This window comes from Pogoniulus pusillus, chromosome 26 (genome assembly GCF_015220805.1).
Source record: "Pogoniulus pusillus isolate bPogPus1 chromosome 26, bPogPus1.pri, whole genome shotgun sequence".
NCBI classification, from domain to species: Eukaryota; Metazoa; Chordata; class Aves; order Piciformes; family Lybiidae; genus Pogoniulus; species Pogoniulus pusillus.
The window spans coordinates 771,050-794,107 of NC_087289.1; the positions used below are offsets into that span (position 1 = coordinate 771,050).

The following is a 23,058-nucleotide window of genomic DNA, read 5'->3' on the forward strand; positions in this document are numbered from 1 at the left end:
TTCACTGTATTTATAATGTTCTTAATTTCACTGTGTCTATATTGCTCTTAATTTCAGTGCTTTTCCTCTTCATTTCACTGTGTCTATATTGCTAATTTCACTGTATTTATATTGCTCTTCATTTCACTGTGCCTATATTGCTCTTAATTTTGCTGTATTTAGATTGCTCTTAATTTCAGTGCTTTTCTATTCCTCTTAATTTCCCTGTTTTTCTATTCATCTTAATTTCACTATTATATTGCTCTTATTTTCACTGTCTCTTTCTGTTGCCATCCATCAGAGTATTTCTATTGCTATCAATGACTATCACCTAAACCCAAATGTAGTAATTCTTTAGGCCAGTTTCCTTCCTATGCCATTTAGTGTGGGGCAGCAGCAGCTGCATTGCCACTCTGAGAGGGGTGCAGAAAACCCTTTGCAAATCAGAAGCTGTTTGTTGGGGTTGGTTTTGTTCCCCCTCCCCCCCGAATCCCTGCTAATCCATTAAAGTGCTTTTCAAGTGTGTATTTAAACCTGCTGAAGTGAGATGGTTTTTGAGTTGAGGCTGTCCAGAACATTCAGCTGTCAGAGGAGAGCAGCAAGGTCAAGACTAAGGCTCACTAAAACAGAGAACAGAGGTTGGTCATGTAGAGATGTGTCCTTATCCCAGGGTAAGCAATGCAGCACCATCAGCACAGCTCTGCAGGACCTCCACCCCCTGCAGTGGAGGATGGAAGCCATTTATTTCCTGCTGCTCTGGAGGGGCAGCTGTGTTCCTCTCACGTTGAGGCTCCCCACAGCAGCTCTGGGCTCCCTGGAGGCTGTGATGGCGAGAGGCTTCTCCCTGCAACGACACCCAACCATCAGGCACAGCCACCACAGGCCAGGCAAGGGGGAAAACACAGCCAGAGATCCGTGGAGTGGGCTGAGTGGGAAGGGACCTTCAACCCTCTGCCATGCCCAGGCTGCTCAAGGCTTCCATCCAGCCTGGCTTTGAACACCTCCAGGGAGGTTGTGGATCACAGAAGCACAGAATGTGCCTCCCTGGGCAGCCCATTCCAATGCCAATCACTCTCTCTGCCAGGAACTTCCTCCTGACATCCAGCCTAGACCTGCCTTGGCACAGCTTGAGGCTGTGTCCCCTTCTTCTGTCCCTGGGGGCCTGGCAGCAGAGCCCAACCCCACCTGGCTACAGCCTCCCTGCAGGCAGCTGCAGGCAGCAATGAGCTCTGCCCTGAGCCTCCTCTGCTGCAGGCTGCACACCCCCAGCTCCCTCAGCCTCTCCTCACAGGGCTGTGCTCCAGGCCCCTCCCCAGCCTTGCTGCCCTGCTCTGGGCACCTTCCAGCACCTCAACATCTCTCTGCAATGGAGGAGGCCAGAGCTGGACACAGCACTCCAGGGGTGGCCTGAGCAGTGCTGAGCACAGGGGCACAAGAACCTCCCTTGTCCTGCTGCCCACACAGCTCCTGAGCCAGCCCAGGATGCCATTGGCTCTGCTGCCCACCTGGGCACTGCTGCCTTCTCTGCAGCTCCTCTCTGCCAGCACCCCCAGGGCCCTCTCTGCCTGGCTGCTCTCAGCCACTCTGTCCCCAGCATGCAGTGCTGCTTGGGGTTGTTGTGGCCAAAGTGCAGAACCCTGCACTTGGCTTTGTTCAGTCTCATCCCATTGGCCTCTGCTCACCCATGCAGCCTGGCCAGGTCCCTCTGCAGGGCTCTGCTACCCTCCAAGAGCTCCACAGCTGCTCCTAGCTTGGTGTCAGAAGATGCTCCTTCTGCTCAGCCTGCCTGGCAGCACTGCTGCTTCACAAGCAGTCAGCTTCACAGCTGGATCTTCATCTGGCTGCAATGAGTCCCTGTTCTGGAATCTCTTTTTACCTTCTCAGTCCATCTTCCTTGGGAATATGATGAATACTCCTGTACTTTGGAGCTTCCAAATGGCCTCCAGTTCTTGATGGCTTGAACTTCATAATCTCCTTTTGCCATTCTTCATCAAAGGTCTGGGCCTCAGCTGAAAAACAAACACTTAGTTTGTAATCCACACAAACAAGACAGGAAAAAAAACCACCTCATGAAGGGAGGGGTTTGGAGCAGTGTTTTACCCTCTGACTGCTCCAGGAGGCCTCTCTCTGTTTGTAAGGGTAGTGGGAACAGGGACTAACTGGCAGGGCTGGAAGGGCTCTGCTGTGAGGCCAGGCTGGGAGAGTTGGGGTTGGGCAGCCTGGAGAAGAGAAGGCTGCAGGGAGGCCTTAGAGCAGCCTGCCAGGATTTGAAGGGGGCTACAGGAGAGCTGAGGAGGGAGTTTGGACCAAGACATGGAGTAACAGGATGAGAGGTGATGGCTTCCAACTTGGAATGGATCCATCTTGGATCTCCAGCTTGGAGATGGATTTAGATTGGACAAGAGGAAGAAATTCTTTCCCAGGAGGGCAGTGAGGCACTGAGCAGGTTGCCCAGAGAAGCTAGGAAGGCTCCAAGCCTGGCAGTGTTGAAAGTTGGAGGAGGCCTTGAGCAAGCTGGGCTGGCAGGAGGTGTCCCTGCCCCTGGCAGGGGGATCAGAACTCAGTGACCTTTAAGGTCCCTTCCAAGCCAACCCATTCTGTGATTCAAAATCCCTGCCACCTCTAGCAGTGACTGCACAAGCAACCACCACAGCCTTTCCCACTCCTCCTGCTTGCAGCTGCCCAAACTCCAAGCAAATAAGCAACTTCCATTTGCAGACTTTGAGGCTGATCAGTTCCCTTTGAAGGGGTCTCAAGCTGCTGCCTGCAGACTGGCAGGGGAAGCAGCAGCCCAGGGGAGAGCTGCACACAAGAGACCTACTCTCATCCATGTTGATGAACTCTTGGTTCATTTCCTCATCCCCAGTCTTGCTGTTCTTGGACTTGCTGATGACATGAGCACGGTCCTGCAGGTGGTGCCCTATGGCCATTCTCTCCACTCCGCTCTCAGAGTCCTTCAGTGCTTTTCTCGTCTCCTTAACCTGAGCAGACAACAGCCCAGAGTCAGTCTCCTCCCAGCACCTTCCTTCTGCTGCCTGCCACACACCTTTCCTCTTGCCCCCCACTCCCGCGGGTTTGAATGGGGAGAAGGAGGTGAGAAAATTTGGAGCTGAGGCAGAGCAGGGGGAGGGTGGAGCTGAGGATGATGTTGAGTGTGAGGGTGGTGAGAGCCTGGCACAGGCTGCCTGGGGAGGCTGTGGCTGCCTCTTGCCTGGGGGTGTCCAAGGCCAGGCTGGATGAGGCCTTGAGCGACCTGTACTAGTTGAGAGGTGTCCCTGCTCATGGCAGGGGTTACAGTAGATGATCTCTGAGCTCCCTTCCAGCCTGAGCCATTCTAGGATTCTTTGATGTCCACGGAGCTGCTCAGCCTGCATAAGGCTCCAGGGAGACCTTAGAGCAACCTTCCAGTATTAGAAGGGGACTACAGGAGAGCTGAAGGACATTTGGCCAAGGCATGGAGTGGCAGGATGAGGACTGCTGGCTGCAGTGCTCATTACTGGGGGGGAAAGCTTAGACTAAATATGCAGACAAGTCCTCAGCATTCTCCTCGGTGACAGCAGCAGTCGATGCCAACACTGTCAGCACAAAGCCACAACTCATTGCTAGGTTGCTGTGTGCCCCCCAGAAGGGACAACTCGGAGCTAGGCTGTCCTGTTGACTGGCTCGAAACCCAGGCAACCACTTAGCACCGTGTTCTGAGGTGTATTATTAGCAGCCTCTCTGATACCCAAGTGTCTGCGGGAGCTTGCCCACGCCCCCGCCAGGCAGCCCTCCGGGGCCTCTCCTGCTCAAGTGTAGTCTTTCATGAACTTCACGGCAGGGTTCAAATTCAAACTCGAACTGCTCAGCAGGATTAGAGGCAACAGCTGCAGGGGCAAGGCAGTGAGAGGGCATCTTCAGCTGCAGCCTTACGTAAGCAGCCCACAGGGCTGGGGGAGAGGGCAGGAGCTGGGATCTGCAGCAGCAAGCACCGACAGCTTCTGCCAGCTGGGAGCTGAGATGGTGTCGAGTGTGCAGGAGGAGCATGGAGTGCAGCAGAGGGAAAGGCACTGGAGAGGGCTCTGAAGAATCAGCTGTGCTGGGCCTCTGTTTGCTAACTCCACAGCCAATCTGAGGTGTGCTGAGGAGGAGAGCAGCACTCTGGCTCCAGCAGCCTGCCCTGCAGAGCAAAACTGCAGCACCTCTTTTGGGATGCATTCCTGGGTGACCTGCCCTGGGTGACCCAGCTTTGGCAGAGGGGCTGGACTCAGCCTCCACAGCTCCCTCCCAACCCCTACATTTCCAAATTAGAAGAGGAACTGTCTGCAGCACAGGGAAGCTGGAGGGAGCTGTGGTCTGGTGCAGGCTCTGATCACCACTTGCCAAGAGCAGTACTTACACCTCCTGGGGCTGTGCGGGTCTGAGCTGAGGCCTGGAAGACTTTGGGTGCTTCATCACCTACTTTGGAGTAGGTCATCACAGAGGAGGAGCTGAATGTGTGTGCACCAGGGTGGGCAGACAGGTCATCCTGCAGGCAAGGAAGGCTTCTCATTAATGCCAGGTAAAACTTCTGACAATAGCTACTGCTTGACTTCTGAGGCTACCTCAGGAGCAACTAGAAAAACCCCTCTGAAAATTACCCCTTGGTCCTGGCACCACAATTAAGGCCTGCTGAGAAGGGACCTTGGCATCTGACATGGCCTCACTCTTGCCCTGCCTTTGCCTGGATCTTGGTTTCCCTGTGAAGGAAACAGGACAGGCCCTGGTGAGGCCATGTCTGGAGTCCTGGATCCAGCTCTGGGCTCCCCAGTCCAAGAGGGACAGGGAAGTGCTGGAGAGAGCCCAGGGCAGGCTGCAAAGCTGCTGAGGGGCCTGGAGCAGCTCTGGGAGCAGCAGAGGCTGAGAGCCCTGGGGCTGAGAGCTGCACAAGAGCAGCCCCAGAGGGCAGCTGAGCAGTGCTCAGCAACAGCTAAAGGCTGGGGGAAAGAGGCTGGGGCCAGGCTCTGCTCAGTGGTGCCCAGGGACAGTGGGCACAAAGTGGAGCCCAGGAGGTGCCACCTGAGCAGGAGGAGAAAGTTTGTTGTGAGGGTGGTGGAGGCCTGGAGCAGGCTGCCCAGAGAGGCTGTGGAGTGTCCTTGTGTGGAGAACTTCCAGTCCCCTCCCAGGCTGTGTTCTGTGTGCCCTGTGCTGGCTGCTCCTGCTCTGGCAGGGGGCTTGGACTGGCTGAGCTCCAGAGGTCCTTTCCAAGCCCTGCCCTGCTGGGATTTGAAACCAACCTTTTTGTCAGGCAGACTTCGAGCAGAACAGGGGTGGGTTGGTGGTGGTTGTTGCTTTTAACACTTACAAATTTCCTCTGCATTTCCAGCATGCTGTTTCTCATGTTTGACATCATCCTGTCCATGGCAAAGAAAGGTTCCCCAAAGTCTGCATCCTGCCAAAAGAGAAGAGAGGAAACATCAACTCTGGCTTCTGGCTCTTCAGCTTCTCTTTCATGCAAACCAGCCCAGACCAAAAAGGTTTCCACAGACACAGACAGCAGCTTTTTAAGGGAAAAAGTGACAGCCAGCACAGGGAGCTTGACTGTTGGAGGTGCTGGGAAGGCAGGAGGCAATGTTTGACACTCAGACAACAAAATAAGCTCATTTTGTGGCCAATTAACAACAATTATGTTCATAACCTAAGCGGATCCTGCTACAGAATCATTTGACCTCCCATGCCTTTGCAATCCATTGATAATCAAACCACCTCACTGTAAATCCCTTTTAGCAGCTGGAATCACACTGAAAATGCCCCCCAGCAGGCATGGCTGCAGCAGATGGTACTCATAAAAGGGCAGAGTGGGTAAAGAAACCATCACCAGAGAACTGAAACTCAGGACTTTAATGGCAGCTCCACTCCAACACATTCAGTGGCTCTAGAAGAAAGCAGAAGATGCAACACTGCCCAAAGAGAGCTCCCCCAGGCAGGGCTGCATGCACAGAGTGGCACTGCCAGGCTCTGGAAGCTGCTGGCACAAAGCAGAGCTCCCCAGGCAGGGCTGCATGCACAGTGTGGCAGTGCCAGACTCTGGATGCTGCTGGCACAAGGCAGAGCTCCCCAGGCAGGTCTGCACACACAGAGTGGCAGTGCCAGGCTCTGGATGCTGCTGGCACAAGGCAGAGCTCCCCAGGCAGGGCTGCATGCACAGAGTGGCAGTGCCAGGCTCTGGATGCTGCTGACACAAGGCAGAGCTCCCCAGGCAGGTCTGCACACACAGAGTGGCAGTGCCAGGCTCTGGATGCTGCTGGCACAAGGCAGAGCTCCCCAGGCAGGGCTGCATGCACAGAGTGGCAGTGCCAGGCTCTGGATGCTGCTGGCACAAGGCAGAGCTCCCCAGGCAGGGCTGCTGGCACAGAGTGGCAGTGCCACACGAAGCCAGGCGTCCCTCCTGCCTCTGGGAGGGGCCACTGAAGAGTCAGCGCCTGTGGAGCAGTGCAAAGGGCCAAGCTCAGTGCTGGCTGCTCCACAAGTGGGAGCCATGCTCTAAGCTGCTTTCCCATCAGAGGGCTCTTTAAGGCCTGCCAAAGCAAACAGGAGGCTCCCCGAGGGCCATCACTTGTTTGCTCTTCACACATCTTTTAGGATAGTCCAGAGCCTCAACCACCTACAGCTGGAGAGCATTCCAGGCCCAGTGCCAGTGGCAGTTCTGTCTTCAGGTCTTGTTGGGATCAGAGGTCCCACCTGACCCAGAGCACTCCATGACTCTGTGCTGGTGCCAAGCCTGGGCTCTCTCTGCAGGGATTTGTTCACTCGTGGCCAGCAGAGCTCAAGCCCCAGCAGACAGACCCTGAGCAGAGAAGCCAGCTGCTAAGGAGCCACTTCCACAGCCCTGCCACCAGCATGCTTAGCCCACCCCAGCCCCTTCACTGAACGAGGCCAAATGAATTCTCTCTGGCACCACACAGACACCAAGGCAGGCAGCCCCAGGCACACCCAGCCCAGGCTGTGCCCATGCCCTCCTGAGGCAGAAGCATGCACACAGCAGCAGGAGCCGCCAGGGTGCCAGCCCCTGGGATACCAACCACTCTGGCAAAGCCTCCGAAGGGCACCAGGGAGTAGCTTGCTGCCTAGAAGAGAAAGGAGCAGTGACTGAGTCATCGTAGCTGCCAGCAGACACAGCAGCTGAGGTGGGACACTCCCAGGCAGAGCCAGAGCAGGCCTTGGGCTGGAGAAGATCTGGATGGGCAGCTCCAGCACTGCCTAACTCTAGCAAGGCTGCTGCTGAACCACCACAGCTCTGCATGCCACCTCCCTGGGCAGCCTGTGCCAGCCTCTGAGACCCCAAGTTTCCTCTGATGTCCAAACTGAGCCTCCCCTGGGCCAGCTGAGGCCATTTCCTCTTGTCCTAGCTCATTCCTTGGGAAGGGAGACCAACTCTTATCTCACTGCAGCCTCAGAGAGCAACGAGCTCTGCCCTCAGCCTCCTCCTCTCTACACTGCACACCCCCAGCTCCCTCAGCCCTGCTCTCCAGCCCCCTCCCCACCTTTTCTACCCTTCTCTAGACCTGCTCCAGCCCCTCAGTGTCCTTCTGGGAGCAAGGGGCCCAAAGCTGAACCCAGTCTTTGAGGTGCAGCCTCACTGGTGCCCAGTCTGGGGGGACTATCCCTGCCCTGCTCCTGCTGGCCACACCACTGCTGATCCAGGCCAGGCTGCTGGTGCCCTTCCTGGCCACCTGGGCACTGCTGGATCACCTTCAGCTGGCTGTAATCAACACCCCCAGGTGAAATAAAACCAGTCCTGGAGAGGACCTTGCTGATGTGGTGCAGCAAGCTGAGCCAGAGCAGCTGTGTGCAGAAGCCATGTGTCTGCAGTGCTGAGCTGCCAGGGCACAGGTGTGGCTGGCACCACGCTGAGGACTCCTCAGTCCTGATCAGCCAACAGCACAGGGAGGGGATTCTGCCCTCTGCTCAGACCTCACCTGCACCACTGCCTCCAGCTCTGAGGAACCCAGCACAAGAGGGACCTGAAGGTGCTGCGGAGGGCCCAGAGGAGGGCTCAGAGAGGCTGCAGAACCTCCCCTGTGGGGAGAGGCTGGGAGAGTTGTGCCTGGAGGAGGCTCCAAGGAGACCTCAGAGCAGCCTGCCAGGGCTTGAGAGGGGATACAAGAAAGCTGGGGAGGGGCTTTTCAACATGGGCTTGTTGTGCTAGGAGGGAAGATGGCTCTGAGCTGGGAGAGGGGAGATTGAGGGCAGAGATGAGGGAGAAATTGTTGAGAGTGAGGGTGGGGAGACACTGGCACAGGTTGCCCAGGGAGGTGTTCCAGGCCAGGCTGGATGAGGCCTTGAGCACCCTGAGGCATCCCTGCCCATGGCAGGGGGTTGGGACTGAATGATCTCGGAGGCTCCTTCCAGCCCACCCCATTGTCTCGCTCTGTGCTCGCAGCACATCAAAGCGGCAGCTGAGGATCAGCTTTGGCACAGCCTTGGCACTAGGATCATTCAGAACCACTGCACAGTGCTCCAGACTGCACACTCCTGCAAACACAGGCTCCCAACCCTGGCAGGTCACTAAAAATCAACAGCTCAGGAACCCCTGGGGTCTGCATTTCTGCCTGGCACACAAGGCTTAGAGCCTGCAGACACAGAGTGGTGCCTTGGTGCTGAGCTGCTCACAGCATCCCAGCTGAGACACAGACCCTTAAGCTGTCAGCACTTTGCAAAGGTCACTGCAGGAGGAGTTCTGGGGAAATCTAGCATCATCTGCAGGAGCAGCCCCAAGACAAACCCTCCCTGGGCAAGTTCCTTCTCCTGCAGCTGTGTGAATAGCTGTGGCTATGAACACCAGCAAAGGCAGCTCCTGCTGGACCAGCTGATACTGAACACTCCTCTCTGCCAGGGCAGGGGGATGCTGGAAAGCACAGGGATGGTTCCAGGAAACTGGAATGTGGAGGGTCATGGAAAAGCCAGCCTGAAGAGAGGCTGCTGCCACAGAACCCTCCCCTGCACAACCACCTGCAGGGCAGGAGGAAGGAGCTCCCTGCCTGCTGGATGCCTGCATGGACCTTTCAGTTCCAACAGGGAGTGACAGAAAGCAGAGTGGATCTTTCTGGTCGACCTCTCAAGTGCAAAAGGGCATCCTCAGGCATCAGAAGACCACAAACTTTGACTCATAAAGCATGCAAAAAGCTGTGAAAGGGACTCACAGAATGGGCTGGCTTGGAAGGGAGCTTAAAGGTCACTGAGTTCCAAGCCTCCTGCCAGGGGCAGGGACACCCCCTGCTAGCCCAGCTTGCTCAAGGCCTCATCCAGCAAGACTGGGGATGAGGAAATGAACCAAGAGTTCATCAACATGGATGAGAGTAGGTCTCTTGTGTGCAGCTCTCCCCTGGGCTGCTGCTTCCCCTGCCAGTCTGCAGGCAGCAGCTTGAGACCCCTTCAAAGGGAACTGATCAGCCTCAAAGTCTGCAAATGGAAGTTGCTTATTTGCTTGGAGTTTGGGCAGCTGCAAGCAGGAGGAGTGGGAAAGGCTGTGGTGGTTGCTTGTGCAGTCACTGCTAGAGGTGGCAGGGATTTTGAATCACAGAATGGGTTGGCTTGGAAGGGACCTTAAAGGTCACTGAGTTCTGATCCCCCTGCCAGGGGCAGGGACACCTCCTGCCAGCCCAGCTTGCTCAAGGCCTCCTCCAACTTTCAACACTGCCAGGCTTGGAGCCTTCCTAGCTTCTCTGGGCAACCTGCTCAGTGCCTCAGCACCCTCATGGGGAAGAATTTCCTCCCAAGGTCTAATGCAAATCCAGCTCCTTCCAGTTTATCTCTCATCCTGTCACTCCAAACCCTGTCTGGGTCCAAACTCCCTCCTCAGCTCTCCTGTAGCCCCCTTTCAAATCCTGTCAGGCTTCTCTAAGGCCTCCCTGCAGACTTCTCTTCTCCAGGCTGCCCAACCCCAGCTCTCCCAGCCTGGCCTCACAGCAGAGCCCTTCCAGCCCTGCCAGCAGCCTCCTCTGGCCCCGCTCCAGCAGCTCCCTCTCTGTGCTGGGCACTCCAGAGCTGCCCCAGCACTGCAGGAGGCTCTCACAGAGCACAGCAGAGGGGCAGAATCCCCTCCCTGTTGGCTTCCACTGAGCTTCTCATCACCCAGCACCCTCAAGTCCCTCCCAGCTCTGCTCTCCATCCATTCTCCACCCAGCCTGGGTTTGCTTGCCTAAGATACAGCACAACAGCCAAACACCACCCACTGACAAACAGCTTCCTCAGGTGTTCTACCCCATCCCTCCTGCTCATATCCTTTCCTCATCCTCCTCCTCTGCCTCCAAAGGCTAAAACCTGACCCTGCTTGAGAAAGGGGAGCAAATTCCAAGCTGCACTGATGGCTGCTGAGCTGCTGCAGGGGACTCTGCTGCTTGTAAAGCAGGAGGCAGAGCTGTGCAGAGCCCAGCTGGGTGGCTGAGTCAAACCAGGCTACCAAATAACTGGCACTGAAGTGCAGAGGGCAGCTCTGAGCACACAGGCATGCCCCAGGCCCCCTCAGCACTGCACTACCGTCACTAATTGCCGTGAGGAAGCTGAGCAGTGCATCTGCCACGGCACTAAAGAGAGACTTTTGTCTGCAGGAAAAAGGAATCATTAAGTGTTTGAATCACTAAAAGCAGTCTGAGACAACTCCAAGGCTCCAGTAATTAGTGCTGAGCCTTCTGTGGCATCTGACAGCTCTGAGGTGAGGCATGAGGAACATGAAAGGATCCGGGGAGGACTCGAGCAGGTGTGGAATGCTTTTGTGCTTATCACACCGAGGCAACCCTCCTGTACCTTCAGCGTCCTCCTTCGGCAGCAGATAAAGGCTTTCTGTGCCCCACATTCATCCCTCCCTGCCAAGAGCAAGGGACACAAACCCCTAGGGTGTGCTGTGCTCTTTGTCTAAAGGAGAAAGAAGTCTGATCTGGTTTTAGGCATCTACTGACCCAAGGTTGAAGAGTCTGCTTCAGGGGAGGGAAGATCAGACCCTAATTAGAGCCAGCAGAGTCTATATTTGAAACTAACTGGCAGTGTGTGAGCACCGAGGAAGGAATCTGACAGTTACCCTTTTGACTCAGAGCTGGCAGCCTGTGTTCCAGCTCTGCTTATTAAGCTCTAACTATCCAGGTTTGAACCAGCAGCACCAAAGCTGGCTGAGTTCCACCAGCCCTTGTCATCTGCCTTTGTCTTCCAGCCGCCTTGTGCACAATCCAGCGTGGCTTGTGAGAGGCAGAGAGCACTCAGCTGCTGCAGAGCCAGGCTGTGGAGGAGAGGAACTCATCTGTGCCCCTTCTAAATACAGCTACTAGATAAGGGTCAGCTACAGAGGCATGAACCAGAACTGCCCTGCGTGCCCTGAAGAGATTCTGCAAGTCAGAGACCATTGGCTGCTGCTCAGCTCCAGGTGGGAGTGCACAGCACTATGGAGCTCTGCATCCATCTCCCTCACCTGCAACTCCTCAACACAGAGCACAGCTCTGGAGCCCTCAGCACAGGAAGGATGTGGACCTGATGAACCCAACACAGAGTTCCTCATTAATGCTGATCAGTATGCACAGGATCAGTGGCAGGAGGCTGGAGCCAGGCTCTGCTGGGTGATGCCAGTGCCAGCACAAGGGGCAGTGGTGGAAGCTGAGGCAGAGGAAGTTTCATGTGAACCTGAGGAGGAATTTTTCCCCTGTGAGGGTGCCAGAGCCTGGAGCAGGCTGCCCAGGGGGGCTGTGGAGTCTCCCTCTCTGGAGATATTCAAACCCTGCCTGGATGTGTTCCTGTGTGACCTGCTCTGGGTGCTCCTGCTCTGGCAGGGGCTGGACTGGCTGAGCTCTGGAGGTCCCTTCCAGCCCCTGCCATGCTGTGACTCTGTGATTCTATGTGTCCCTGTGTGACCTGCTCTCCATGACGCTGCTCTCTCGGGGGGGCTGGCTCTGAAGGTCCCTTCCAGCCCCTGCCGTTGTACGATTCTAAAGGGGAAGCACCAAGGGGACATGACTCACATTTCACTCGGGGAAGACACAACCTGCCCAAGGCTGCCACGGCTGAGCCAAGCTCCAGAACCGAAGAGAAGTGGGAGGGTGAAGCCGGCTCCCCGCGGTGCGAGGCGCAGGCGGCAGCGGTGGGAGGTGAAGCTGACACTCACCCTGGCACCGCCTCTGCGGGCGAGCTGCGGGTCCCGGCGCGGCGCCGCTGGGCTCTCCCCCGCGGCTGGCAGGCTGAGGAACGGATCCCGGCCGAACGGATCGGAGAAGCTCCGCAGCACCTGCCGCACATGCTCCTGGTGGGCAGCGAAGGGGTCCCTGCAAGGCAGAGCTGTTTCACACACAGGCCCCAGGCTCCCTCTGCCTGGCATCACTCCACAGGGCTCAGTTCTTCCCGGTAGGGACACCCCACCGAGGGGCTTCCTTCTCCCTCACAACCTCCTGCCCACCTCACTTCTTTTCCTTCAGCTGCCTCCCCTGCTCTGCCACGCTCTTGGCTGTCCCAACTGTTCCTCCTTCCCCACCTTGTCCAAGAGCACTCCATCCTTGCAGCCATCCTTCACTTCAGCCTCCTTGCTGTCTGCCACCAGATGGACCCGGATTTCCTCCAGCGCTGCTTCCACCCCCGACAGCAGAAGAATCCTTCCCCCCCTCTCTGCTTTGCCACTGCCCTCTCCCAAAGCCTACCCCAGCTACCACTCCCTGCATTCACAGTGCCCCATGAAGTCTCTCCCTGCTCTTCACCTCTCAAGTTTGTTTTGCTGGCTGCTCCCACTCCACTTTTCATCCTCTTTGACCCAAATGCCTCTAAATTCAAGCCAGCTTTTTTACTTCAGTCTGTTGCATCTGTGCCTTCCCCTTCCCCCCTCCACAAACCATGTTCCTTTTCCTCTGCTTGGAAGGATTCTCACTGCTCTTTTGCTTCTCTGTTAGTTTCCCTCTCCTCTCACCTCTGTCTCCAAAACCTCACAGAACCCCACCAACCACTCGCTCCCAAAGCCTGGCTTACACACACAGCACTGCTCGAGCTGCTCCCTGTCACTACTCACTTAGAATCACAGAACTGATCAGGTTGGCAGAGAGCTCCAAGCTCACCCAGCCCAACCCAGCACCCAGCCCTGCCCAACCAACCAGACCATGGCACTGAGTTGAGTGCCCCAGCCAGGCTTGGCTGCAACACCTCCAGCCACAGAGACTCCACCACCTCCCTGGGCAGCCCATTTCAATGCCAATCACTCTCTCTGCCAGGAACTTCCTCCTAACATCCAGCCTAGACCTGCCTTGGCACAGCTTGAGGCTGTGTCCCCCTCTTCTGTCCCTGGGGGCCTGGCAGCAGAGCCCAACCCCACCTGGCTACAGCCTCCCTGCAGGCAGCTGCAGGCAGCAATGAGCTCTGCCCTGAGCCTCCTCTGCTGCAGGCTGCACACCCCCAGCTCCCTCAGCCTCTCCTCACAGGGCTGTGCTCCAGGCCCCTCCCCAGCCTTGCTGCCCTGCTCTGGGCACCTTCCAGCACCTCAGCATCTCTCTGCAATTCAGGAGCCCACAACTGGACACAGCACTCCAGGGGTGGCCTGAGCAGTGCTGAGCACAGGGGCACAAGAACCTCCCTTGTCCTGCTGCCCACACTGCTCCTGAGCCAGCCCAGGATGCCATTGGCTCTGCTGCCCACCTGGGCACTGCTGCCTCCTCTGCAGCTCCTCTCTCCCAGCACCCCCAGCTCCCTCTCTGCCTGCCTGCTCTTAGCCACTCTGGCCCCAGCCTGTGGTGCTGCTTGGGGTCATTGTGGCCAGAGTGTAGAACTCTGCACTTCTTCATATTCTCTGCTTTGCACAAGAACTGAAGACTCCTGAGGCCAAAAGAGGAGCAAAAGCTGATTGTGGCAGAGCACAACAGATGCTCAGCCTGCTGCCTGCAGGTCAAGGCTACAAACCCTTCCTGCACTCAGCCCCTCCATGCTTCATTCCCTGCTCCACAGGCCACACAAGCTCCATTCCCTGCTTCCCACAGAACCCAGCCTTCATTTCCTCACCACCTCCAGTCCAGCTTCCCCCTTTGCTGTTCCTGCTGAACACCAGGCACACTTACTGAGGGCAGCACTGCTCTCCCAGGGATGCTTACTCAAGGACACCTCATCTTTCCTCCTATCAGTGCTGTGGCACTCCCCAGACACCTCACAGCTCTGCAGGACACCACAACCTTGCCTGCAACATCCCAAGCCTTCACAATGACTTCTTCTTGAAAGCCTCCTCGCAGCTTTTCTCCTGCCCACCCCCTCTCCAGCCCCACAGAGACTGGTTTTATAGAGTCATGGACTGGGTTGGGTTGGAAGGGACCTTCAGGATCATCCAGTTCCAGTCCCCTGCCATGGGCAGGGACACCTCCCACCTGACCTTCAGCACCGCCAGGGATGGGGCAGGCACAGCCTCCTTGGGCAGCCTGTTCCAGTCTCTCCCCACCCTCACCCTCCCCAGTTTCTTCCTCCTCTCCAGTCCCAGGCTGCCCGTGGACATTGTGACCTCTCTGCTTGGTGCCTTCCCGTGCCAGAGCTGCGTGGAGTGCGAAGCACAGCAGGGCACAGCCACAGCGCTGCATTTGCCTCCCAGCCTGCCTTTGTGTCACACAGTGTCCCTTTAAGCCACGCAGCCACTGAACTGCCTCCAGCCCAAACAGACCTCTCCAGCTCTGGAGTAGCTTTCCTGTGGTTGGGCAGGTCCTAATCTCCCTCCCTCACATGACTGCTGCTTAACATCTGTCCTAAGGCGATAAGCAGCTCCTGCAGCAAGAGGATGAAGAGCAGATGGAAAAAGCCCGAGCAGGAGCCAGGCTCAGGGCTGCCACAGGCAGCACGGGCATGCTGCAATCTGCCCTGACACCACAAGCCTCAGGCAGGCCTGCACCAGGCACTCTGCAGCACAAAGCCTCCTCCTGTGCCCAGCGCAGCTCCCTGGGCGTCCTGCACCTCAGCACAAGGAAGAAAGACAGCTACTGCGGAGTGACAGACTGGGACACAGCCTCAAGCTGTGCCAGGGCAGGGTCAGGATGGATGTGAGGAGGAGGTTGTTAGCAGAGAGGAGATTGGCATTGGAATGGGCTGCCCAGGGAGGTGGTGGAGTCTCTGTGGCTGGAGGTGTTGCAGCCAAGCCTGGCTGGGGCACTTAGTGCCATGGTCTGGTTGGTTGGGCAGGGCTGGGTGAGCTTGCAGCTCTCTGCCAACCTGCTTGACTCTATGATTTAGGGGCAGAACTAAAGCCCAGGGACACCTCAGGGAGCCACTCAGGGGAAGAAGCTGCTGCTGTCAAGCCCTGAAGGAAATAATGCAGTGGTGATGTGCTCTGGAGTAGGGCAAAGCAGAAATGACAGGGGGAGGAGAAATACCCAGCACAGTCAAGAGAGAACTGGTGTGGAAGAGCAGGTTTCCAGGGAATTACAGCCACCACCTAAAATACCTAGTCATGGAATCTGGCTGGATGACCTCCAAGCACTGAAACCTATCCCCTGATGGCTGAGACTCAAACCACAGCTACAGGATCCTAGAATGGCTCATGTTGGAAGGCAGCTCAGAGCTCAGCTACTGCAACCCCTGCCATGCACAGGGACACCTCTCAGCTGGACTCTGCTGTTCAAAGCCTCACCCAGCCTGGCCTTCAACACCCCCAGGCAGGAGGTGGCCACAGCCTCCCTGGGCAACCTGTGCCAGGCTCTCACCACCCTCACACTCAACAACTTCTTCCTCAGCTCCAAACCATTGCCCTTGGCCTGGCTCAGACCCCCTCAGCACAAGTCCCTCTGCAGCCTTCCTGCAGGCTCCCTTCAGGCCCTGGCAGCAGCTCTGAGATCCTCCCAGAGCCTTCTCCTCTGCAGGCTGCACCCCCCCAGCTCCCTCAGCCTGTGCTCACAGCAGAGCTGCTCCAGCCCTGGCAGCATCTCTGTGGCCTCCTCTGTGTCCCTCTCATGCTGGGGGCAGCAGACCCTGCTTTGGCAGGGGGTTGGACTTGATGATCTCTGGAGGTCCCTTCCAACCTCTAATGCTCTGAGAGTACAGATGAAGTCCAGGTCTCTCTGGCAGAGGATGCAAGGCCTTCAGTTCCTTGTTCAAAGCACAGACCTACAGAAGGGTGGAACACTCTGGTTTGAACACACCAGACTTCAAGCCTGACCTTTTTTAGGGATCCTTCTGCTGAGGACACCTTTCCTGCACTCTTTGCACTCTCCTAGCATGAAAATGCCGAGGAAACAGGGAGCTGTGCTTTGCACACAGAACTTGTGCCCTTCACCAGAAACCAGCGACAAGGCTAAGTGCTGGGGAGAAATGCTTGACACGTTTGCCACCCCACTGCTCTGCAGCAACACAACCTGACCTCCACCTGACATTCAGGTGGCTGCAAGGATGAACGAAGGCAACAACAGCAAAAAACCCGTTCAGCCTCAGCATTACACTCTCCAAGCAGATTTACATCTTAAACACCTACTGCGTGGAACAAAAGGCTGCTGTGGGCAGCACACAAGTGAGCATTTCACCCCACTCAGGTTTTGTGCAGTTGGGGGTTAAGCTCCAAGGCTGAATGCTGCCGTTCAGGTGCCGCTGTCCCTCCTCCCTGCAGCCCGTGCCCCTGTTCAGCTGCAAAGCAGCATGCTGGGGCAGGCAGTGCAGCTCGTTCTCTGGAAAGCCTCCTGTGCATGAAGATGAATGCATGACTTTTTTTCCCCACTTGAGGAGTTATGCAAGCCTCAAGCTGCAGCCTCCCACTGCAGGTAACACCTGGAGCAAGCAAATAAAAGCTGTGTGCTGGGGAATTCAAAGCAGAGCCATCTGCACTCGGCAGGAGACAATGCTGCTGCTGGCCAGGCTGACTGGGCTGGAGCTGGGCAGCACTCTGCCTGCCCAGCTGACTGACTGCTGCTTCCCCAGGACAGCTGCTCACACACAGAGACATCTCTGAGTTCACCCAGGCACTATTTCCACTGAAAAGCTCTCCCTGGGAGGCAACAGAAGCTCATCATGACACTGTTTTGGAAGCAAGTCTTATCTGAAGTAACAGGCTCTGTTTCCCCACTGCATGCAGAGCAGATTTACAAGGCTGGTGCCAAGAAAATTAATCTCTAGATCAGCCTCTCTCATCCCTTTCACACACACACCCTTCCTCTAGCTTCTCCAGGCTCTTTTTCCCCCTTGGCATCAGCAGCTACAATGACAATGAAGTGAAATGAATAAAGAAGAGGGAAGCACACTACAAATTGCTGCTAACAAGGCTTCATTTCCATCTTTGCTTTAGTGCACAGAATCGTTTCGCTTGGAAAAGATCTTTCAGCCCAACTGCTGCTCCCCAACTCTGCCCAACCTGGAGCTAACTTATGGTCCTCAGCACACCTACACAGCTCTGAAACACCTCAGGGATGGGCACTCAGCCACCTCCCTGGGCAGCCTGTGACAGCCTTTGAGAACCCTTTCAGTCAAGAAGTTTCTTCTCATGTCCAATCTAAACCTGCCCTGGTGCAACTTGAGGCCATTTCCTCTCATCCTATCCTATGTTCCTTAGGGGAAGAGCCCAACCCCAGCTGGCTGCATCCTCCCAGGGAGCTGCAGAGAGATAGGTCTGACCCTCAGCCCCCTCTGCTCAGCACTACACACCCTCAGCTACTCCTCCCCAGCTCTCTTCTCCACACCCCTCCCCAGCTCTGTTGCCCTTCTCTGGACCTGCTCCAGCCCCTCCATATCCTGGGAGCGAGGGACCCAGCACTGAAGCCAGGATTTGAGGTGCAGCCTCCTCAGTGCCCAGCCCAGGGGACCAATCCCTGCCCTACTCCTGCTGGCCACACCATTGCTGATGCAGGCCAGGCCGGTGCCAGCTGGGCACACCCTGGCTCATCCCCAGCTCCTTTTCCACCAGGCAGCTCCCAGCCGCTCTGAGGTCTGCCCTCAGCCTCCTGTTCTCCAGGCTGAACACCCCCAGCTCCTTTAGCTGCTCTGCCCTCCGGAGCCTCCCCCAGCTCCACTGCCCCTCGCCGGACCCGCTCAGGCAGCAGGTGTGCAGAGTGAGGCTCCCTGCACAGCCCCCGAGCAGCAGCGCCCCCGTTGCTGGAGCCCCAGCACCCCGATCCGCCTTCCGGGGGCAGCAGCCTGGAGCTGCGCAGCAGCCTGGAGCTCCGCAGCAGCCTCTCCTCTCGGAGGCACAAAGCCACCGCGGCTGGACCGTCCGTAACCAAGAGACGCAGCCAACAACGCCACGGCACAGGCCCCGACGCCCTCCCGGCCTCGCCTTTGTCCTTGCCCGGGATTAAGCCCCGCGGAGTTATGCGCCGCATCCCCAGGAACGACGTGAAACGACTCTGGCTCCCTGGGGGTCCCTGCTCCCTGCTTACCTGCCGGCCAGGCTGGATGCTGCAGCACTTGGGGCTATCCCAGCGCTCCTAAGGGCATTTCAGGCGTTTCTCTACTTAGATTTAGGCTTCAGTAGCAGCGATCCCCAGGAGAGAGAAATTGGTTTCCGAGCTGAACACACAAACATGCTCTGCCCCAGCCTCCCGTCTGCTGCGCCCGGGCACCAGCGTCCGCTCGGGACGTGGGCACAAGGAACCAATTTGCCTCTGCTGAGTCTAACGCAAGAGCCTTTGGGGATCTTTAGTGTAAGCATCGACAGCAGCTAGGGGGACAACGGCGGCCGGGGGGAAGCAGAACCCTTCAGAGCCACTTGGCTGCTCTGCAAGAAGAAAAAGTAGCACCCAGCGACCCAAACCAACGGCGGCAGCGATTCCCTGGCCAGCGCCGCTACGCGCTCCTGGAGGTCTTCTCCAGCCTAAACGCCTCCGGATCTGAGCTCCCGAGGGCTTCGGCGCGCCCCGAGGCAGCGAAGATCACAAACATGACCGAGGAGGGGGCGAGAGAAGGCTCTGCCCTCTGAAACCACCGGCAACGACCTCAGCCCCTCGGCGGCTTCCAACGGCGCTTCCCACAGCCGCCGCCTTCGGGTAACGGCCGAGCACGGCTGCGACCGGCGCCGGCCACCTCAGACCCCCTCCTCACCACCTCGGACCCCTCCTGACGACCTCAGACCCACTCTTGCCACCTCGGATTCGCCTCCTTGCCACCTCGCACCTCTCCTGCCACCTCAGATGCCCCTCGCCACCCTGGGACTCCTCCCGGCGACCCCAGGTGCGCTGCTCGCCAGCTCGGCCGGCAGCACGGCCGGGCCGCGGCAGACCCCGGGCGGCGGGCAGGCGGGGGCGGCGGGAGGGCGGCGGGCGGGCGGCGGGAGGGCGGCGGGCGGGCGGCGGGCAGGCCCCTCACCGGAAGAAGGGATCCTCCTCGAAGCAGCGCCCCAGACCCCCGAACATGGCTGCGGCTCCCGAGGCTCTGAGCGCCGCCAGCCCCCGCAGCCCCGCGGCGCCGCCCGCCACGCCCGGCAGCGCTGCCCATTGGCCGCCGCCGCTGTGACGTCAGGGCGGGGCGGGGCGCCGCGGCGCTGCCGTTGCCGTGGTAACCGTGGGCCCCGCGCGGCCCAGCTCCAGAAGGTTCGGGCCGGGCCCAGCGCCGGGCCCGGCGGGGAGCGGCTCTGAGCGGGGAGCGGCACTGAGCGGGGGCATCTCCTCGCTGCCCTTCGGGCTGGCTGCCTCCCGACGCTCCCTTACTGCCCGAAGAGGCCGTGGGGCGCGGCTCGGCCTGGCCCGGTTCGTTGGGGTGCGGGCCCCGGGCTGGCGGGCGCTGTCAGCGCTGCCCACGCCGCTGCCGCTGCCCCGGCCCCGGTCCCGGGCGTTTAGACTCAGTGTCTCCAGGAGGTGGCAGCAAAACCAAGCGGCTGCAGCGGCTGCCTCGGCAGGAGCCCGCGGGCTGCCGCCGGCACCGAGCGGAGAGCATCGCGGGCCGGAGCCAAAAGCAGGCGCAAAGAGCTGCTCCAGCAGCGGGCAGCGATGCGCAGCAGCCCGGGCCGGGCGGCGGGGAGGGCTCTGACCCCGGCGCTGCAGCTGGGCCTCTGCTCGTGGATCAGGATTGCATTTCGCTCCGGGCCAGCCGAGCACTCACAGGGCAGATCCCATTTCAGAGGCTTTGCCTCCTACCAGGAGTTGGTTCTGGATTACTTCACTGTACGACAGCGGTTAGGGTTACCGGTTCAACAGGGGCAAGAGCTCCTGGTCTTCTTGGCAGGAAGAAGCAGCCCCGTAGCCAGCTGCAACGCAGAGAGCTCCCAGCAAAGCCTGCCGCTGGGCACGGGCCACAAAAGAAGGCTCAGTACAAGAGCAGAGCAAAACCATGAGCAGCGTCTTAGGGTGGAACCTGACCACCAGAGCAGAGTGGCTGTGAACACGCAGGGCTGTGCTGAAGAGCTGTGGTCAAACTGACTTCTGCAGCAGCACAGTTTGAAAGAACTGGAGGTAGAAGAGCACAGAGCTGCTGGAGTAACTCTTGACGAGGGCACAGAGGTGCTGCCAGGGCTGCAGCAGCTCTGCTGTGAGCACAGGCTGAGGGAGCTGGGGGAGTGCAGCCTGCAGAGGAGAAGGCTCCAGGGGCACCTCAGAGCTGCTGCCAGGGCCTGAAGGGAGCCTGCAGGAAGGCTGCAGAGGGACTTGTGCTGAGGGGGTCTGAGCCAGGCCAAGGGCAATGGTTTGGAGCTGAGGCAGAGCAGGGGGAGAGTGGAGCTGAGGAAGAAGTTGTTGAGTGTGAGGGTGGTGAGAGCCTGGCACAGGCTGCCCAGGGAGGCTGTGGCCACCTCCTGCCTGGGGGTGTTGAAGGCCAGGCTGGGTGAGACCTTGAGCAGCAGAGTCCAGCTGAGAGGTGTCCCTGCCCATGGCAGGGGGTTGCAGTAGCTGATCTCTGAGCTCCCTTCCAACCTGAGCCGTCCCAGGATCCTGTTCATAAACAGGGAGAAAAGCTTCTGTGTGCAGGAGAATTGTCCTGCTCTAGAGGGCAAAGTTTCTCAGAGCTGGCAGCATGAGAGTTGTTTCCACTCCTACACCTTCTGTCCAGAGGCCACTGAAAGCTGTTCCCTTCTCTCCTCACAATATCCCAGTGTTCAGAGGAAAGACAAAACCAGTGCCCTGGGCAGCCAGGTGGGACTAGAGAGTGGTGGAGCCGTGGAAGCAGATCCTCCGTCCTGCTCGGATCCATCCCGTGCAGAAGCAGCTCTGCTGGTATCTGGCCAAAGTGGACAAAGCTCCATAAAAGATGAACGAGGCGAGGCTGCAGCAGCACTGAGAACTGCCTGGAACCAGGTCAGCATTGATTCTGCTGTCGGCCCAGGTCGACTTCTCCTTAGATCCTCACCAGTGGTGATGTGGCAGCCCTAAGATGCACTGGGAGCGCGAATGGCTCTGGCGGCGCAGACCTTGATGCTGACTGACAGGTGGGCAGGGACAGCAAAAGGGCTGCCCATCGATTACCCAGGTGAAGCCTCTCAGCTCTTTGCACATCTCTGATGAAAGATTAGCAACGTGGGAGTCAGCTCTGATGATGGCTTTGGGTAACGCAATCTTGCGCCGGTTAGGCTGCTAGCAAAGAGTTTCTACTGCCTGGGGAGAGGATCCCAGCTGAGTTTCAAACTGCACACAGAAATGCCCAGATGCTGTAGTAATGTCATCCTCTGTGCTTGGCATGGCTGCTAAAGCTCTTCAAAACTCACTGAAAGACAGAATTCCTCCAGAGTGGGGGCTGGAGGGGACCTCTGGAGCTCAGCCAGTCCAGCCCTGCTCCAGCAGGGCACCCACAGCAGCTTGCCCAGCAGCACAGTGCCATGGGGGGGCTGGAAGCTCTCCACACAAGGACACTCCACAGCCTCTCTGGGCAGCCTGCTCCAGGCCTCCACCACCCTCACAACAAACAACTTTCTCCTCCTGCTCAGGTGGCACCTCCTGGGCTCCACTTTGTGCCCACTGCCCCTTGTGCTGTCCCTGGGCACCACTGAGCAGAGCCTGGCCCCAGCCTCTTGCCCCCAGCCTTTAGCTGTTGCTGAGCATTGCTCAGCTGCCCTCTGGGGCTGCTCTTGTGCAGGCTCTCAGCCCCAGGGCTCTCAGCCTTTGCTGCTCCCAGAGCTGCTCCAGGCCCCTCAGCAGCTTTGCAGCCTCCCCTGGGCTCCCTCCAGCACTTCCCTGAGCCTCTTGAACTGGGGAGCCCAGAGCTGGACCCAGGACTCCAGGTGTGGCCTGCCCAGGGCAGAGCAGAGGGGGAGCAGAAGCTCTCTTGCCCTGCTGCCCACACTCTCATGCACTCCAGCAGGGATGTCTCCAACTAGATGAAGTTGCTCACAGCCCCTCAAGTTTGATCTCCAGGCTTGGGACCTTCGCTGCCTTTAACGTTCAACATAAACCTCCCCTGGGGCAACTTAGGGACACTTTGTCTTGTCCTGTCACTTGTATCTCAGCAGAGCCCAACCCCACCTGGCTGCAGCCTCCTCTCAGGGAGCTGCAGAGAGCAATGAGCTCTGCCCTCGGCCTCCTCCTCTCCACACTGCACCCCCAGCTCCCTCAGCTGCTCCTCCCCAGCCCTGCTCTCCAGCTCTTCCCCAGCTCTGCTGCCCTTCTCTGGATGTGCTCCAGCCCCTGCTGCCATTGAGAAGAGGAGCTGGGCCCTGTCAGGAGCCAGCTCATTAGGAGAGGCTGCCCAGGCCGCTGGAGTCAGCTCTGTTTGCACAGAGTGGTTCCTCTAATTGCTCAGCCCCTCTCTTGCTTCCTGTCTGCTCCAGTTAGGTTTCCTTTGTGCAGATAAAAAGACTGGGGTAAGAAATCACCTCACTGCTGTCAGTCTGGAGGGCATCTCCAATGAGATTAATGATGCCTGCCTTAGTGTGAGAAAACTTTGCATAAATGAGATTATGGTTTCTGCTGAAACCTGCCAACTCTTATTCCTTTGCAGTAAATATTATCTTTAATTAAAAGTTTTAAGGTATCTTGTTGCTGAGCTAATGAGATCTACAGTGATTTCCCTCAGGAATTAATTTACCTTCTTAATTCTCACTCATTTGGGTGATGTGGCTGTTTGAATGGGAGGAGGCTCCAGAGCTGGGGGCAGCACATTCATCCACAGCAAAAGGTCAGGTTGCCACACTGGTTGTTGCTATTTACAGTTCTCTCTTCTCTCCCCTTCCCAGAGACACCTGTGCAGGTTCCTGCCCCAAGCATCTTCTCCTAGCACTGAGAATCATAGAGT

General features: G+C 57.8%; 1 protein-coding gene across 3 annotated transcripts; it reads right to left on the reverse strand.

Annotated features, from left to right (window-relative positions):
* Positions 1 to 678: 678 nt before the first annotated feature.
* Positions 679 to 19,313, reverse strand: MLF1 (myeloid leukemia factor 1). 3 transcript variants are annotated; one of them, XM_064164771.1, is made up of 8 exons: positions 19,210 to 19,313; positions 12,086 to 12,242; positions 7,020 to 7,064; positions 5,303 to 5,389; positions 4,358 to 4,486; positions 2,801 to 2,960; positions 1,856 to 1,988; positions 679 to 823 (listed from the first exon to the last, which is right to left on the reverse strand). In XM_064164771.1, exons 1-8 carry the CDS (start codon positions 19,254 to 19,256, stop codon positions 721 to 723), a joined length of 861 nt encoding a protein of 286 aa, XP_064020841.1. In that variant the 5' UTR covers positions 19,257 to 19,313; the 3' UTR covers positions 679 to 720. The 3 variants fall into 3 exon arrangements, with proteins under 3 accessions (XP_064020841.1, XP_064020842.1, XP_064020843.1); XM_064164772.1 differs by lacking the exon at positions 19,210 to 19,313 and adding an exon at positions 12,449 to 12,483; XM_064164773.1 differs by lacking the exon at positions 7,020 to 7,064.
* Positions 19,314 to 23,058: the final 3,745 nt, after the last annotated feature.